We start from the raw sequence: 18,814 nt of genomic DNA, 5'->3' as shown, positions 1-18,814 counted from the left end.
CAGTGCCTTGCAAACTGTTAAAAGAGCTACTAAAGCATCATTCCGCACGTGAGGAAACTGAGCTCCCCGTGGTAGGCAGACACGCCCAGTATCAGAGCTAATTAAACGCTGACTTAACACAGCACTACCCGGTTTCCCTGGGACAGAAGTCCAAATAAACGCTAACTATCGCCCGGCTGGGTTTTCTGAACCAAATCTCGCGCCTCCAGGGGCGGGGTTGGGGCGGGGAGCTCGAAGTATCGCGAGATGTTGTTTTCCCGCGAAAGAAGCGCGCTTTTTCCCTTGGCTAGGACTTGTGGAGAAGACTGGGAGTGGCTGCTGCTGTGAGGGAACAGCGCACGGGTCTTGACCATTCTGAGAAGAGGGGACCTTGCACTGGAGTGTGTGTCCAGCCATGCCCGCCCAGCAGCCCAAGAGCAGCGACGGTGAGTGAGGGGAACCTTCCTCTGGGCACCGGCGGCGGCGTCCCGACCGCGGGGGGGCCGCAGCATGGAAGCTGCAGTCGAACTCTGAGGGAAAAGCTGACCCCGGCATAGAATGAGGAGAAAAAGAGGGGTAAGAAGCTGTGAAGAGTGAGTGGACGGTGCACGATACAGGAGATTTTACACGGGAGAGCTGCATTTCCCGAGCTCCCCGATTTGTAAACTGGGGTCCAGGCAACTTGTTGACATTGTGAGAACTAGGGTGGCTCTTCCGAGATGATGCTGGCGTCTCCGTGGGTGTTAAGCTTCCTTTTTTTTTTTTTTTTCGCCTCAGGCATCTGGGAAGTAGAGGAAGGTTTTTATGTGAGAATTGAGTAATTGGTAAAAAAAATTTTAAACTGCAATTTGTAAGCCTTCTCCCGTCCTAGGGCCCCTAGCCCCCGGCGGGGTTGAACAGCCGGAGCCTGCCGTGATTACCCCAGCCATGCTGGAAGAGGAAGAACAGCTTGAGGCCGCTGGACTTGAGAGAGAGCGGAAGATGCTAGAAAAGGTAATTTTAGGAATCCAGTTCATGGTCCTTAAAGCCAGTAGTAACCTGATGCTTCTTCGTCAGTGGTGTGTTGTGTGCTCGTCAGTTTACTAGTCTGATTTCATCAACTTTAAAACGGGCTTTGTTACTCATCCTTGGTCTGTTTACAGATGCTATCTTTGAGAAACCTTTTCACGTGCTTTGAATGATGCTTCTGTGAGAGGTAGTTCTGGCCTAAAAAGTGGCCTCATCTCTTTTAAGTGAGCATTTCAAATTGCTTGGTTAGCCACTGTAATTCTGCGCAAGTTGATAGTTCTTTTAGGGCTGTTTTCCACCTAAGTGATCAACTTGATATTTTTGTTTTCTTGGGCTCTGCTAAGTAAGATTCTTCAGGTTAAAAAGTGGTGTACGTTTTTCCATAAGTTGCTATGCTTGTAGTTTTCATGCACACAGTATCCATTCTGTAGACTGTTAAAAGAAGTTTTTCACCTTTTGAAAATTCAGTTCTGAAGTACTTTTCACTTCAGTAATAAAGGCCTACCCTGCTGCTAAATTACTGCATATGCAAGAAAAAGAATGCTAGCTAGTAACCAGCTCTTATCTACTGCCTATTAAGTGATTTTCTTGTAATAATTCATTTAGCCCTCCCAATATTCTGACGATGTGTAGGTACTTTTGATATCTCTGTTTATATTAGAAAAAAACTTGGGGAGTTGGGGGCCACACACTAATAAACTAAAACTTGAACTGTGCATGTCTGCAGAGTTCTTGTCCTTAACCCTATACCCCTCTAAGGAAATATACGTTAGTATTGAATTAATTCCATGTAGTTACAGAACTACTTACATTGGGAAATGATGCACTCCAAAGATAAGTAATGGATCCGTTGGCTTCCCGTTCTTTTATATCAACAATAATGATTTTTTAGGATTGTTAACACCTCGTGTGCAATTGTTGTGAGGCACTGTTATGAATGCTGTGTATCTATTTACTCATTGAATCCTCCTCAGCTATTCTAGAAAATAGGTATTGTTATTAAACTTATTACTTGTTAACCTTACTAGTTTAATTGCTAGTATAAACTTATTTTTATTAATGTATTCTGTGAAATAGGTTCTATTTTCACCTCATGTTACAGATGAGGAAACTGCAGTACTTAAAGGTTGCCTTGGTCTCCACAGCTAGTAAGTGGCAGAGCCAAAATTGTAATGTAGGCCATGAGGTCCCAGGATTCATCACACTTTTTATGCTAGTCTTTTTTTGTTTGTTTGTTTTAAGATTTTATTTATTTTCAGAGAAAGGACAAGGGAGGGAGACAGGGAGAGAAAGATAAGTTGGTTGGCTCTCACGTACCCTCAATTGGGGACCAGGCTTGCAACCCAAGCGTGTGCCCTGACTGAGAATCAAACAGGCGATCTTTTCGTTTGCAGGCCAGAGCTCAGTCCACAGGCCACACCAGCCAGGGCTCATCACACTTTAATTACCATGCTATACTTCCATGCCAGTAATACAGATTCTTATGTCATAGCTGACCATAATCAGTTAAGGTAATATGTTCACATATTTTATTATTTTTTCTCTTTTTTTTTAAACTCCTCACCCAAGGAAATATTTGCCAATTTGAGAGAGAGACATCTGTGTCAGAAAAATAGGGATCAGTTGCCTCCTGCATGTGCCCTGACTGGGATCAAACCCCCCCCCCACCTTTTGGTTTATGGGAAGATGCTCCAACCAACTGAGCCACCTGACCAAGGTGTTAACAAATTTTAATAGAATTGAGAGGTTGACCTTGAATCACCTTTTCTCATTCTCTGAATTTCCATAGTACTTTATTACACAGTATTAGCATTACTTTTTTGACTTTCTCACTTTGTTGATTGAGGACACACCACTGAACTGTTTTGCAGGCTGTGCACCTAGCAGTTGGTAAATGTTTATTGAATTTCTAAGTATGGCAAGAAAATGTTTTGTAATTTCTTACATAACATATAATATATAAAATTACAAAACATAAATATGCTTACCAGGTGAATTTTAAAGGAGGAATCCTGAAGCGAGTGCCAGGACTAGTATCAATTTTCAGAGGTTGTAAGAGTGATAAAGCCTTCATTTTTGTGTTAAGTGTCTTCAGTTTTATAACCCATGAAGGTTTTTCAGTAAGGAAATACCATTTGAAGAAAGATGTGAAGCACATGAAAATGTTAACCAGAAGAAATATTTTCACATTAGAAAAAGATTGTCAAATTTTATAGTATATAAGTATTAGCTGATAAAACTAGGGATCAGAATGACTTCTATTTTCAGTGAAAGTTTTAAGTTTTTGAACAAACATTTTCCAATTGGTCCTAAAATTTTTTGGAACTGTTATTGTTGAGGGATAGATATAGTACAGCTAACTTAGTTTTTATTTTTTGGCAGTTACACAATTAAAATGGCAATTTTCAATTTACTTTTAGTCCTTCCATGAGTAAATCATACAGCACGTTGTAATCCTTCTAACTCAAGGGTGTAAATTGCTAAAAACCTTGTTTTGTGGTCTCTTGTTATTAGATTGTCTTTTTATATAAGTGTTGAAAGAATGTGATTAATTAAAACTTTTCTAAAATTAATTTTTGCACTTGACATTCATAAATTATTTCCTAGGTGATTATGGAGAAAATTCTAAAAGTCTACCTGTAAGTATTTGGAGGCCAAAATACTCACTGTAAAAAGTAAAGATTCCATTTCTTTTCAGAGAGTATAGTATTTATCAGCATTATTATTTAGAAGTACTTAAGAGAGGAAGAGCCAGCTTAAGCCTTAATGAGCAGCATTTACTTTGCTTGAGATTTTAAGGTTTGTGAAGGGTCTAAACAATGACTTTGACATTCCTGTGCTGCAGTTAACTTTTTTGGGCTTTTCACCTGCATTTCCTTTTGAAAGAAGTCATTGTTAGTCTAGAATACTTAAAGAGTAGCATTAATGGGGTCTGAAGTGGGGGAAGGGAAAGGTAAGGGTTGGGAGATTTCTTTGGAGAAGGAAAGAAAATAGTTTTTATAGTGTAGACTGAAATAAAACTTTCCTCCCACCCTCAAAATCTGGGGTTCGTGTTGGGAGAGATAATGGGATAGACAGTGGGGAATTTTTGCCCTTGGTCTCATTGGCACATTATCACTCTGGTCATCAGGATAACGCTCCCTGACAGGCTTTGAGTGCTCTCCAGAGGCAGCTACAATTTACCTTGGTATAACATAATAAAGTTAAGTCAAGAAAGAGTAGTGGCAGATAAGATTTACTGCAAAAATTTTTTGAAATACTAAAGACTGGGTTTAAAGGTTAGCCATTGGCATAGTACATATTCTAACTACATTAATTATAAATCGTTTTTCATAATGGCATCTTAAAGCTTTATTTAAAAAATGTATCCTAATTTATTTTGAATAGGATTTAAGATAGCAAATATGTATAAATTAAGCCAAAATAAAATTTTAAACAAATTTCAATAGTTAAAAGTTAAAGAATTCAACCTTATTAAGTCTTAAGTAATCTTATCTCCTCATTCGCAGTATCCACCTCATTCATTGACTGCCTTACAGTAATCACAGTGTAGTATACTAGTAACTGTAGAAGAAAGACTATCCTAAAAGAACTGGAAATAGAGTTTGATAAGATGTTAACAGACTATTAACATGGGTGATTTAAAAAGATTTTTTTCTGTAATATGCTTTTATTACTTTAGTTATTTTTATTCTTAGATGTCTCACTGTCATTGCTTTTGTAATCGAAAAGAAATTTACTTAAAAAGAAAAGCTACAGCGATGACATAATATCTAGGGAATGTATGTAAAAACCAGTATACAATGGTACCTGATTTATAAGGTCAAGCTTTAACCACTAAATTAAAGTTAATTAGATTATGCTGCCTCCTCTTGGTCTCATATAGACATTCTCAGAGGTGGAATTGATGGTTGATAGGGTTTACGTGTATTTGGCTTTAGTAGATGAAGATAACTCCCAGTTGATTCACTTCAGCCCACTTAATGCTTTACTTTGAATCCAGATTATATTGAGTTAGCAAATTATGAACTGGATTTGGCCTATACGTGTTGATTAAATAGTTTTATTGGAACACAGTTGTCCATCTGTTTACATATTGTTTATGACTACTCTTATGCCAAAAGGCTGAACTGAGTATTTGTATTAGGAATCATATGATGCTCAAATATTTACACTTTGGCCCTTTACAGAAAAAGTTTGTGAGCCACTGAACTATATACCATTTGCTGCTTTTATGTTTTCTATCTTTGTGGTCTCTTGTTATTAGATTGTCTTTTTATATAAGTGTTGAAAGAATGTGATTAATTAAAACTTTTCTAAAATTAATTTTTGCACTTGACATTCATAAATTATTCCCTAGATGATTATGGAGAAAATTCTAAAAGTCTACCTGTAAGTATTTGGAGGCGAAAATACTCACTGTAAAAAGTAAAGATTTCTTTTCTTTTCAGAGAGTATAGTATTTATCAGCATATTATTTAGAAGTACTTAAGAGAGGAAGAGCCAGCTTAAGCCTTAATGAGCAGCATTTACTTTGCTTGAGATTTTGCTATTGTTCTTTTAAATATTAAACTTTAATCAATGTGAATCCACTGTTGTAGATGCTTAGAAATCGCTCAATAAATGGTGTGTGAAAGTAATGTGCAGTAATTTAAAAAGTAATAAAGCAGAGCTTTGTAATTGGAACTTGTACAGAGGTGAAAAATAAAGGAAAGCTATAAGATAAGGAAAAATCTCTGGGGAACACAGTACTGCAGGAGGAAAGAGAAAAGGCTTGTAGGAAATCGTCGCTAGATTTGAACATGTAATATTTTGACAATACGGTTTTAAAAATCCGAAAGCAGATATTCTAGTCTCACTAATGACATTTTTAAATTCTAATGTTCTTTCAAATAAAACTGGTGTGTGACTTTTCATTTGGTTGTTTAAATTGAATTAAATATTTTCTTTCTAACTTTAATTTCAAATACTTTTTTAAAAGAGACCCTTAATGTACTAGATGCCAGAAACCATATGTCCAGTGTCCAAAGTGTCAGTGTTTTGGTATCCAAGCTACATGTTACCAGATTGCCTCTTGAACCCAAGAATCTTATTTTTTCAGCTATTCTAGTTTTTGGTTTGGAAAAAAAGTACTGTGAGTAAATGAATTTAATATTATTTAAAAACCATGTTTTCATTAATTACATGAAAAATATTAAACCTGAAGAGCATTTATTTAGTCCGTTTTGTTACACCTTATGTAAAAAATCACTGTATGTCAGAAAACTAATATTATGGAAGTTTTCTCTTTGAATAGGCTCGCATGTCTTGGGATAGGGAGTCCGTGGACATTCGGTACCGTAGACTTCAACATTTGCTTGAAAAAAGCAATATCTACTCTAAATTTTTATTGACTAAAATGGAACAGCAACAATTAGAGGTATGTATATGTGATTGATTACAGTGAATAGCTTACATTTTTAAAAACTAACTTTGTTGAGATAGAAATTACATAAAATAAAACACACATACCTTAACTTTATAGTTTGTTGATTTTTGACCACTGTATAGACTTGTGTAACCATCAGCATAATCAAGATAAAGAACATTTATATCATGTAAACGGGGTCAAATGGCAAATAACAATTTTTGTTTTGCTTCTTTAATTCAGCATATTTTTAAGATTCACTTATGTTGTGTTTACTCAGTAGGTCATTCTTTTTATTCCTGAGAAGCATTCCATTGTATGAATGTAAGTTATTTGAGGTGTGCTTTATATTTTGCATTTCTGCTTGTGACACTGAGGAAATTTATTTTATAGGAACAGAAGAAAAAAGAGAAATTAGAGAGAAAAAAGGAATCTTCCAAAGTTACTATGGTAATATATCAAAGCTAGAATATATTGTATATGTTACCTTAAATGTTGAAGAAATTCTTTTGTGTTCTTTTAACTTTATCAGTCATATACTTACTTTTAACCTCTATCTGATATTCTGTTACAAACTGCATAGGAACATGTAAAACTGTTTCTCAGTATTTTAGATTTGGAAGGAGAGCTCTAAAAAGTGTGACCCTTCATTTTATTCTGTGGACTATATTTCATATATGCAAGATTTTTCTTATCTGGGAAAAAATCTACAAATATATACTGCAAGGCATTTTATAAATGGCCAGTACTTCTGGAGCCTGTAATGATTCCTTTTTCTCCTTCATGCGTTCAGCCTCATTACATTAACTTCTAGCGATAACAGTAATCTAGATTTGTAGCTTGTGCATAGCTGAGGCAGTGGACCAAAACTGGAGCAGAGTGTCATCTTCTAATAATATTTCAGATGATAGAGCACTCATTTAGGGATACCCTAAATTTTAGATGCCATCTTTTTGAAGAATATGTTTTAAAATGAGGCTGCTGGATATCATAATGATGGGAAGTTTGTAAAGAACAGTTGTGCTAGTGAAATGAGGAATAATAAAAGCAACATTTATCGAGTACTTATTTATCAGGTATTATTTTAAGCCTCACATGTTTTTGCCTTTTTTTTTTTAAGATTGATTTTATTTACTTTTAGAAAGGGGAAGGGAGGGAGAAAAGGAAGGAACATCTATGTGTGAGAGAGACATTGATTGGTTGCCTCTCTCATGCCCCCCAACTGGGAACACCTGGCTCACAACCTAGGCATGTACCCTGACTGGGAATCGAACCAGCACCCTTTCACATCATAGGCTGGCACTCAATCCACTGAGCCACACCAGTCAGGGCACATGTTTTTTTCTTAATTTTTAAAACTTTGAGTCCCAACGTCGCTGTGAACGACGCTGACAAATTTTCCCAAAAGTGCCAGCGTGGCTCCCAGCGGTTCTTTTTTTGGTGGCTATAAATGTAAATAGCAATGGAATAATTCATATTTTATATTTCTGTTTTTTTGTACTTCATGCTATATATTGATATAACTTTTTCTCATATTGATCCAAATTTTGAATTTTTATGCTTGTTCAAATACTGACATTCTGTTATAATTTTTACTTACATTTTAAATGGTCCTTTTAATTTCATTTATCTTTGCAGTAATCGTCAAAACTGCAGTGTGCATGATAAGGAAGCTTTTGCTAATGGACATTTTCATTGCTTCACAGTATAGCATTAGCATTTTGTTTATAAACTCACTGTTGCTGTCTATTGATATGTCTCTAGTGTGAATGCAATTTGTGTTCATTTTTTTGTATGTTATGAAGTTTTTCTTTTTTCAAAAATTTATGCAATATTTGGCATACTTATTGTTATTCATGTTATGTGTTTTTTCAAATTATAATCATAGGTTTTATATTATGCCATATATTATACTTCAAAAGCCATATTGAAGGAAATAATTTATTTTTTCTAAAATAATTGTTATAATAAAATAATTTTAATGCAATAATTTTTTTTGCTAAATTGGCATCAAAGACCACTGCTTACAAAAGAAGAGTGTATTTACTATATGTCGTGAAATTTTCAGCAAATTATTATGAATAATAATGTCTTTATAGACATTTTTTATAAACTACAATTCTCAGCAAAATAGCCTGGCATTTCTCACACAAATTTTAGCAATTACGTATGGCACTCAAAAGGTTGAAACAGCTGTTAGGTAGAGGTACCGTCATTGTCCTGATTTTACATTTAAAGAATCTGATGCAAGGAGATACAATCCACTCTCATTCGCAGGTTCTGTATTTAAAAATTAGCATCCTGTCTAAAATTTATTTGTAACCCCAAAATCAATACTTGTGTTTTTATGGACATGCACAGGTATGTGCTTGTGCAGAATACCAAAAATTTGAGTCTGCCAACACACACAGTCTCAGCAGAAGTCAGTGGGAATGTGATGGTCTTATTTAAGCCGTCACACTGTAAACAAGTGTCCTTTTTGTGGTCCACTTAACTCTGTGGTTTTTATTGATTTTGTTGTTTAAAATGCCCCTTAGCCACATTGTGCTGAAGTACTTTTTGGTGTTTCTAATGCAAGAAGGCTGTGTTGTGCCTAAAGGAGAAAATATGTGTGTTAGGAAAGCTTCCTTCAGGAGTTAGCAGTGCTGTTGGCCCTGAGTTCAGTGTTAATCAACATACATGTTAAAAAAGAGAAAATAGCAATACACATAAGACAAGGTTAAGTATTTCTTTTTAAAATTTTTAAAAAATATGTTTATTGATTTTAGGAAGAGAGAGAAATACTGATTGGTTGCCTGCGTATTCTAGGTGTGCGCCCTGACCGGGAATTGAACCCCCAAACTTTTTGTTAACATGAGGATACATCCCAACCAACTGAGCCACATTGATGAGGATGACAGATTAAGTATTTCATCAGTTGATGAGAATGTGACTACAGCCCAACAGGAACCTAAACTTGTATTTTTCCTAGAGGCTGTGGTTTCATGTCACCAATTCATTATTTGCAGTGACTTTATAGAATGTAACTTCTAAATGAGAACTGGTTGTAACTTGTTGAAGATCACATATCTAACAAATAATAATGCCAGGATTAGTTTCAGACTCAACCCTTACCTCCTGTACTAAACTGCTTTTATTGGGAAGTAGCAAAACACCAATAGCAAAGCAGGCAGGGTATCTTTAGGTCCAGTGTTTTGATTCTTAGTGTAGTTTAGTGGTGATGTTAATGTACATAGTTGATAATGTTGCAACAAAAGTAGTTTTTAAAAACTGATATAATTTGATCCAGTTGCTGATTTCAAGGACTTTAAAGATAATTGTACTGGCTTAACCATTCTTCAGCCTGTTGATTTAATCCATCCTTCACTTTTGTCTAGCTAAGTTTTTATACCAAGGGTTTTAGGGTTTTTTTCACCACTTTGTTCTAAAGGGGCAAGCCATTAAATTCTGCCTACTCCATCTCACCAGTTCCTTTTGGTATTTTCATTTTTAATCCTCTAACTTATTAAAATATTATTTAATTTACCTTATTTCTTGTTCATTTTCACTTTCATAATACATGTTGTCTATCCCCGATCTTTTCCAACTCAGTTTCAAACTGTTTTTGAACATCTCTTCCTCTTCCTTCTCACTAATATTTTTTCAGTCAGTATTCTTTTATGTTGAATATCTTAAGCGTAAACATACAGAAGATGTATGTGGTGATTTCAAAATAGAAAGAAAAGTAGAGTCTTTGGGAAAAAGAGGGCTTTGGTTACAAATAAGTATAGTAGGGAAGTACAGGAACAGGTTGCATACTTAATCAGTTCATTGTAATATATAATACCATAGCAGTCCTTAGAAAAATAATACTCTAAATCCTTGTTCTGTAGGGTAAAGGTTCCATTGATGCAAGTGAGGAGAATCCAGGTAAATTTATTTGTTCTACTTTTGAAGAATATATGTTTACATTTTTACATTGATTGCAATTGAAAAACAAAATGAAATTTTTTTACAGTTACGAGAAAGAAAAGAGGAAGAGAAGATGAATCATACAATATTTCAGAGGTCATGTCAAAAGAGGTAAAAATAAAGGGGGAAGGGCACATTAAGTTGATGTTGGGTAAAAACTTCTTGTGGGTTTAAACTACATTAAAGCTAAATGGATGCGGTTATGTACTTGGCTTTTGAGCCTGTTAAGTGTTCAAGGGAAGGAGATGGTATCACCTCCCTGTTTGTTAAAGGAAACATGAACTAGGCCTAATCAGAAATTATTGTAATTTCTTGAAACCTCAAAACCTTAACATTTTTGTTCTTGTCTCTTACTGAAGACCTGTGGGGAACTGGAACCACATCCTCATTTCTAAATCCAGATTCATTTTTTACCTTCTCACTTGTTACCTTATAATAGAAATTAATTAAATAGCATCTTCAATTATGGCAAACCCTAAATATTCCTTAAATATATTTTAATGCATCACAGTCTTACATTTAAACTTCATCACCTAGAGAATTTTTCTTTTACCTGAAATACAAAAATAATTTTTTTAGATCTTCATAGTGTCTGAAATTTTAAATTTCACATAATTCTTGCCTTTAAGAATACCCTTCTTCCCCCATCCCCTCGACAAGATGCCCCCCATCTCCCACCCCACCCCATTTAAAAAATAATGATCAGGACCCACTCAGTTGTTTATGGAACACATTCAGCCTGAAGTTGAAAAACACTGTTAATGAGGTTTATTGAAGTTTAACCAATCACATAGTTGTTAATTTAATTCATCAAATGTAGCATATCTGCTATGGGCAAACTTTGTGGATAAAATCAATCTAAAGAAAGGTAAAGATTTTTTTCCTAAGTCACAAGGTGACACTCGGGTTTTGCTTGTCTCCACACCCTTAGCATCTAGTAGGAACTTCAAATCAGAATACTTTCATTCTGTATTTTCAGTTTAAATGTCTTCACCTCTTACTCAGGATTCCAGATTTAGATATCTATCCACAGAGGCCTAAAGTGGGCTGGAGTTGGGATTATAATACTTTTGGGAGTAAATTCTTGAGTAACAGGAGTAGCCACAACTTGATTCTAGAGCAGAGTTTGGACAGCTTTTTTCTGTGAAGGACCAAATAGTAAATGTTTTTGGCTTTAAGTAGTTTCTTGCGTAACTACTCAACCCTGAATTTGGCTGTTGCAGCCTGAAAGCAGGCATATATGCACTGTAAACAAATGAGACTTTGTTTTAATTAAACTTTATTTATAAAAACAGGTTGCCTGCTGGAGTTGGTCCACAGGATGTAGATTGCCAACCTCTGTACTGGAGAACTATTGGTCATGTCTGAATATGAACCTAGTCTATTCAGATTTTAAAAGTGGGAAATTCAGGAATAATTACCCCAATTTTCATGTGTTGCTAACTGGTTAAGAATTTTATAAGAAACTTTATAGCCTTAACTCTCCACATGAGGTCTTCCAATTCGAGTTCTATTTTATTGTTTTTTTGTTTGTTTGTTTGTTTTTTAACTTATTTTTTTTAGAGAGGGGAAGGGAGGGAGATAGAGGGACAGAAACATCAATGTGTGAGAGATACATTGATCAGTTGCCTCTCACACGCCCCCAGCCAGGGACCTGGCCTGCATCCCAGGCATGTGCCCTGACTGGGAATCGAACCAGTGACTTTTTGGTTCACAGGCCATTGCTCAATCCACTGAGCCACACCAGCCAGGGCTATTTTAATTATCTTGCAAGCCTTATTTCCATTTACTGGCATACAATCAGAACAGTAAAATGTCTGTTAAATACATGAATGAACCACATACATTATTATTTTGTTTTTGTTTTCTCAATTTTCTAGGAAATACTGTCCGTGGCTAAAAAAAATAAAAAGGAGAATGAGGTAAGACTTAAAACAGATATTAAATTTAGGAGTTATATTTCCTTCCCTGATCATCACCCTCTTTTCTTTTAATTACCAGTATACTTTTTTTTTTCACCAGTTACCCTGTTTCTTAGTCTTTAAGAGAAGTACTCATTTGCCTTTTCAATTTAGTTGACTATCCATTTGTGGCAGCATTGATTAGTCCTACTTAGTGTTTACAAGACTTTTTATGAATTGACTTCTCATTTTCACATTCTTAAAATGGAGTTGTGAAGGGTTGCCGACAAGTAAAATCTATCATTGGTTGTAAGTTGGTGCTGAGTGTCTCAAACAGATACATTTATATTCTTGAGTGTGATATAGTGAACATTAAAATTTTACTTACTTTGTCCCTTTTCCTGAAATGAAAGTAGTTATTTGGAAGTAAATATTTCTATGTTTCTTGAAAGGATTTTATTTTTCTTCTTTTACAGAAGAAAAATATTTGCTGTGTATTTGCTGTGGGTGAAGGAAATTGTTAAGAAAATAGTTCAGTAAATTCTTGGGTAGCACTTAGAGGTTTGGGAAGGAAGTACAAACATAAAAGGCAGTTCAAAAGTGTGTACCTGCAATCCTTAAGGGTAATTTTTAGAAGTGTTTTTGTTGCGTTTAATGGCTTTGCATTTGTAGGGAATGGAAGTAAGTGTCTCTAGGGTTTTATTTCTGCATATCTAATACTTATAGCACTGGATAAATTTTGATTAGCAGTTATATTTTTTTAGATAAGTAGAGGGTATCAGCATTATGTATCAAACTTCTGATTAAACTTTTTTTTTTATAGGATGAAAGCTCCTCTTCTAACCTCTGTGTAGAAGATCTTCAGAAAAACAAAGATTCAAATAGTATAATTAAAGATAGGTTGTCACAAACAGTTAGGCAGAATACTAAATTCTTCTTTGACCCAGTTCGGGAATATAATGGACAGCCGGTACCCTTTCAGCAACCGAAACTCTTTACAGGAGGTGTGATGCGTTGGTATCAAGTGGAAGGCATGGAATGGCTTAGGGTAATGAATTCTCAATTTTTGTACAAAATACCGGTTCATTTCTATATAATAACTTATTAATATGATGTAACAAAACTTGCGTTGTTCCTTCTATATTTCACTGTATGTAAAACATTTGTGTGTAAATACTTTTTGACTTATGTGTTATGTAAATTTTTTAAGTGAAAATTACCTTACCTCAAGTCTACAAACACTTATGGCTTTGCTAACCTCCTTCCCACAAGTGTTATTATAATTTATTAGTGGGACTGTCAGTCTCATCATATTTATCGTTGGGTAAATAAATGAACGGTTGCTATTCAATGGGTGTTTATATCAGAATTTAAATACACTGTATTATTTTGTCCAGATGCTTTGGGAAAATGGAATTAATGGCATTTTAGCAGATGAAATGGGATTGGGAAAGACAGTTCAGTGCATTGCTACAATTGCACTGATGATTCAGAGAGGAGTGCCTGGACCTTTTCTTGTCTGTGGCCCATTGTCTACACTTCCTAATTGGATGGCTGAATTCCAAAGATTTACACCAGAAGTAAGACATGTTTCCTTTTGTTAAGAATATGTCATTTCAAATGTTTATTCTGTTTGAATTAAATTATAGATCTCTTACTGTAATTACATTGATTTCTGTGTAAATACTTCATCTTATTTAACTCACCATTTATTCTCATGATTACCTACTTTAAGTTTATAAAAAAGAAAAGGTATTCGCAATCTTGAACATGTTGCCGAAAATATCTGGATGATTTTTAGCATTTTGGATAATTTGATTCACCTGAAACAGACCTAGATAGAACTTTTTAATTCTTTTCATTCTTATTATGGTGTTTTCCTTTCATATGTATCTATTGTCATAGCCATATTCTTGTCTTATGAGAAGCATATTTTAGGAGTAGCTTTGCCACCTACCTTGCCTTATACTTGATTTGTTTTTATGGCTTTTTAACTCATAGTAGTCCAATAATTTATTAGAATCAATTGACTTATTTTGTTACAAAGATAGAGAGCCAAGATTAACTTATTTATCTCTGAAATGAGTTATGTTGTATTTCCCATATTTTTATGTTCATATTCAGTTCTATATTTTTGGTATAAACCAATATAAAATCTTTTAGATTCCTACTATGTTATATCATGGGACTCAGCAGGACCGTCATAAATTGGTAAAGAATATTCACAGACGGAAAGGAACACTACAGATTCATCCTGTGGTAATCACCTCATTTGAAATAGCTATGAGAGACCGAAATGCGTTACAGGTACGACTGGTCTTCATTGGATCCTTTGTAATCCATAAATCCCATTTTTATAACACTTTTCTTTTTAGTATATTTTGATTGTGCTGTTACAGTTGCCTTAAGTGTTTCCCCTTTGCTCCCCTCCACCCAGTTCCACCTTCCCACCCAGCAGTTCCCCCCCATCCCTTAGTTTATATCCATGGGACATGCATGTAAGTTCTTTGGCTTCACCTTTTCCTATAATTATTCTTAACTTCCCCCTGTCTATTTTATTCCTACCAGTTATGCCTCTTAATCCCTGTACTGTTTCCCCCATTCTCTCCCTTCCCTATCCTAGCTGATAACCCTTGAAACGATTCCCCATACCTGTGAATTCTTTTCCTGTTCTGGTTTTTCCTTAGTTTTCATTTTTATTTTTTAGATTCTTTTGTTGATAGTTGTGAGTTTGTTGTCATTTTAATGTTCATAGTTTTGATCTTTTCCTTAAATAAGTCCCTTTAACATTTCATATAATAATGGCTTGGTAATCATGAACTCCTTTAGCTTTACCTTGTCTGGGAAGCACTTTATCTTCCCTTCCATTCTAAATGATAGCTTTGCTGGATAGAGTAGTCTTGGTTGTAGGTCCTTGCTTTTCATCACTTGGAATACTTCTTGCCAGTTCCTTCCTGCCTGCAAAGTTTCTTTTGAGAAATCAGCTGATAGTCTTTTGTAGGTAACTCTTCTTTTCTCTTGCTGCTTTTAAGATTCTCTATATTGAACCTTTGGCATTTTAATTATGTGTGTTGATGTGGTCCTCTTTGGGTCTAGCTTGTTTGGGACTCTGTGCTTCTTGAACTTGTATGCCTATTTCCTTCACCAAATTAGGAAAGTTTTCCTTCATTATTTTATCACATAAATTTTCAATTTCTTGCTGCTCCTCTTCTTCTGGCACCCCTGTGATTCAGATGTTGGCATGTTTAAAGTTATCCCAGAAGTTCATAAGCCTCTTCTCCTTTTTTTTTCAATTCTTGTTTCTTTATTTTGTACTGGTTGACTGTTTATTTCCTCCTTATGTTCCAAATCGTTGATTTGAACCCCGGCTTCCTTCCCATCACCATTGGTTTCGTGTGGATTTTCCTTTGTTTCACTTAACATAGCCTTCACTTCTTCCATTCTGTATTTGTGTTTGCCATACTTAAGCATATCTGTCAAGTCTTTGCACATTCATTATCACCAGTGTTTTGAACTCTGTGTCTGTTAGGTTGGCTATCTCATCACTTAGTTCTCCCATTGGAATTTTGATGTTCCCTCTTATGGGCCATACTTCTCTGTCTCTTGAACATGACAGGCTCTTGTGTTTGCCTCTATGTCTTAGGTAGAGCTATTGCTCCTATTATGTTATAAGAGATGGAGCCTTAGGTATTTGTCAGCATGGGGCGACCCATTTCTCTACATTGTGGTGCTATTTGTAGGGGAGGGGTCTGAGAGGGAACACTGCTGCTTGCTCAGCACTCACCCCTTTTCCAGGGACTTCTCCCACTTTCTGTATGTGACTGGCGCCCCACTAGCTGTTGCCGTAGTTGTGGTTCCCTAGGGTGGGTGGATTTGCGGATGTTCTAGGTCCATCGGGGTCCTCTTAAGAAATGCACTCTCTTGAGAGACCAGCAGTTTCTTCTGCCACCCCGGGACCTCTGGAACCATGACTTGCCCAGTCTGATCTGGGGCTGCAATTGCTCCCCAGGTGTCCTTTTTGCCTTTTATAATGTGTGACTGACTGCTTTCTGCCGGCCAGCCACAGCCACCTCACACCGTGTCTTTTCTGCCCCAGCTCCGCCCCTCCTACCTGTCTGGATAAGTATTCCTTCTTTATATCTTTGTTTGTTGGACTTCATATGGTTCGATTTTTTGGTAGTTCAGTTTTTAGTTTTGAGGTAGTTGTATTTCTTCTTGTGGTGGACAGTGGTGAAGTGTGTCTACCTACGCCTCCATCTTGGCCTGAAGTCTAACACTTTCTCATCATCCAGTAGCATTTCTTTGATTTTTTTTTCCTGATGGAAGTAATTGTAATGTGTATATTCCTTTAGAAACTGAAGGTTTATTTTTTAAGATTTTATTTTATTTTTTAAAGAGAGGGGAAAGAATGGAAAAAGAGGGAGGGAAACACTGATTAGCGATAGAAACATTGATCTGTTGCCCATAGCAAGCCCCCAACTGGGGACCTGATCTGCAACCCAGGCATGTGCCTTGATCAGGAATGGAACCTGCGACCTTAGATTTGCTGGATGATGCCCAGTCCACTGAGCCACACCAGTCAGGGCTTATTTTAACAGAAAGACTGAGATGAAGGTTATAGTTTCTATTTAAAAAAATTAAAGCCTATGGCACTTTAATCTATAGCCATAATGTCATTCTTTTTTCCATCCTCACCTGAAGACATGCTTACTGACTTTTGGATAGAGGGGAAAGAAGGGAAAGAGAGGGAGAGAAACATCAATGGGAGGGAAACATTGATCAGTTGCCTCTCCTACACATCCTGAGTAGCGGACTCAACCTGCAATCTAGGCATGTGCCCTGACGGGGAATTGAACCCATAACCTTTTGGTTTACAGGATGATGCTCCAACCAACTGAGCCACACCGTCTGGGGCCATAGTGTCATTTTAAATATGTTAGAATCAGCCAGATGTAGCCCTAACTGGTGAATACATTACGTTTATGTCTCTTAACAAGTGTTTTAAATTGGTAGGACTTCTTTATCCATTTAATTTTAATCACATAGGAATAGGCTGTATGAAGACAACTTATTTTAGATTTATGGGTCTGTAGTGTGACATTTTCATGTCAGTAAGAGTGTCAATCTCAGATGTAGGCCTCAAAAAGTAAATTCTAATGTTATTTCTCAGCATATGGAACTAATCGATGCTTTCGATTCTTTTTAGTTATCTAGTGTAACATTAAGCACATTTGACAATGCATTTGATTGGAAAAATTACAGACTGCTTTGACTAAATGTGAATGGAGAAATCTTATACAATAGCGGGTAGATTTTAATTATTAGTTAATGTCCAAGTGAGGTCTATTTCAGAAACACAAGTATGCATTAGTTTAGGAAATTAACCTTTTATTAGATCAAAGGAAAAACATCTCAGTAGACACAGAAATGCCATTTGATAAGATTGAACATTCATCTCTAATAAAGAAGTTTACTTTCAGAATTGTTTTTAGGAAAAATTGTAAGATGTCCTTTAAAATATGTTCCCTAATTCTTTTCCAGCATTGCTTTTGGAAATACTTAATAGTAGATGAAGGACACAGGATTAAGAACATGAAGTGCCGTCTCATCAGGGAGCTAAAACGATTCAATGCGGATAACAAACTTCTATTGACTGGGACTCCCCTGCAAAACAATTTATCAGAACTTTGGTCATTGCTAAACTTTTTGTTGCCAGATGTATTTGATGACTTGAAAAGGTAAGTAAGCCAGTTATTTTAACTCTTTCTATGTTTCCCTAACTTAAAAATCTATGTTCTTTCTTCTAGGTAGCTCAATTAAGATAATAGCTTTTTGGAAAATTCGTTGTGTTATATACTGTGTATTTTACTTCCTAATGTTTTCCTCCCAGCATTCTTTTCAAATAATTGACATACACCACTGTAAAAGTTTAAGGTATACACATAGCATGATGGTTTGATTTACATATGTTGTGAAATGTTTTCCACAGTAGGTTTAGTTACCTCAACAACTTTCCTACATATCTTATAGGAGTGTTAATTGTAGTCATCAATTATTTTCCTATTATCTGTTTTACTATAACTAGAAGTTTGGACATTTTACCAATTCCCACTTTCCCTACATGTTCCACTCTTGACACAAATTATGTGTGAGCAAATAAATAAAATATTTGAAAAGATTCTACTTGCCTTGATTACTTAAAAGAAAACTGTTGGATTGAGAACAATTAAAACCTTTTTTGTTAAAATATTTGTATAAGGCTCTTAATGTGGTTAACTTAACGAAGCACATTCAGGTGTTTTTTAATGCATTTCATGCTCAAAAAACAATTCAGGGGATAGAGGTTAAATATATCCACTATCTCACATATAAGAAAACCCTGGCATAAAGTTACTAAAAATATAACAACTTAATGCCAGAGCCAATAGTAAAACCAAAGTCTCTCAGTTTCAGTCTAATGCTTTTTATTCTATAAACTGTTTGGATCTTAGCTTATATTATGAAAACCAAAAAATGAAAATAGTTTTCAGAAAATAGTATTCTCAGAATGGAAGAGAAAATAATCATA

At 35.5% G+C, this 18,814-nt stretch overlaps 1 protein-coding gene across 1 annotated transcript in view; it reads left to right on the top strand.

Annotated features, from left to right (window-relative positions):
- Positions 1-264: 264 nt before the first annotated feature.
- The window catches only part of HELLS (helicase, lymphoid specific), a 33,933-nt gene continuing 15,383 nt past the window's right edge, over positions 265-18,814 (top strand). Inside the window, exons 1-11 of the mRNA XM_090277937.1 lie at positions 265-425; positions 851-972; positions 6,284-6,406; positions 6,788-6,844; positions 10,267-10,303; positions 10,392-10,456; positions 12,226-12,267; positions 13,070-13,294; positions 13,644-13,826; positions 14,410-14,553; positions 17,788-17,984. Coding sequence (XP_090134063.1) covers positions 395-425; positions 851-972; positions 6,284-6,406; positions 6,788-6,844; positions 10,267-10,303; positions 10,392-10,456; positions 12,226-12,267; positions 13,070-13,294; positions 13,644-13,826; positions 14,410-14,553; positions 17,788-17,984 — 1,226 coding nt within the window. The 5' untranslated portion in view covers positions 265-394. The remainder of the gene's footprint in view (positions 426-850; positions 973-6,283; positions 6,407-6,787; positions 6,845-10,266; positions 10,304-10,391; positions 10,457-12,225; positions 12,268-13,069; positions 13,295-13,643; positions 13,827-14,409; positions 14,554-17,787; positions 17,985-18,814) is intronic.

The sequence above is a fragment of the Furipterus horrens genome, unplaced genomic scaffold (assembly GCF_987537825.1).
Source record: "Furipterus horrens unplaced genomic scaffold, mFurHor1.1.pri manual_scaffold_5, whole genome shotgun sequence".
In the NCBI taxonomy this organism is placed as follows: Eukaryota; Metazoa; Chordata; class Mammalia; order Chiroptera; family Furipteridae; genus Furipterus; species Furipterus horrens.
The sequence above is the reverse complement of the archived record's forward strand: the minus strand, read 5'-3'. Positions and strand labels throughout refer to the sequence as shown.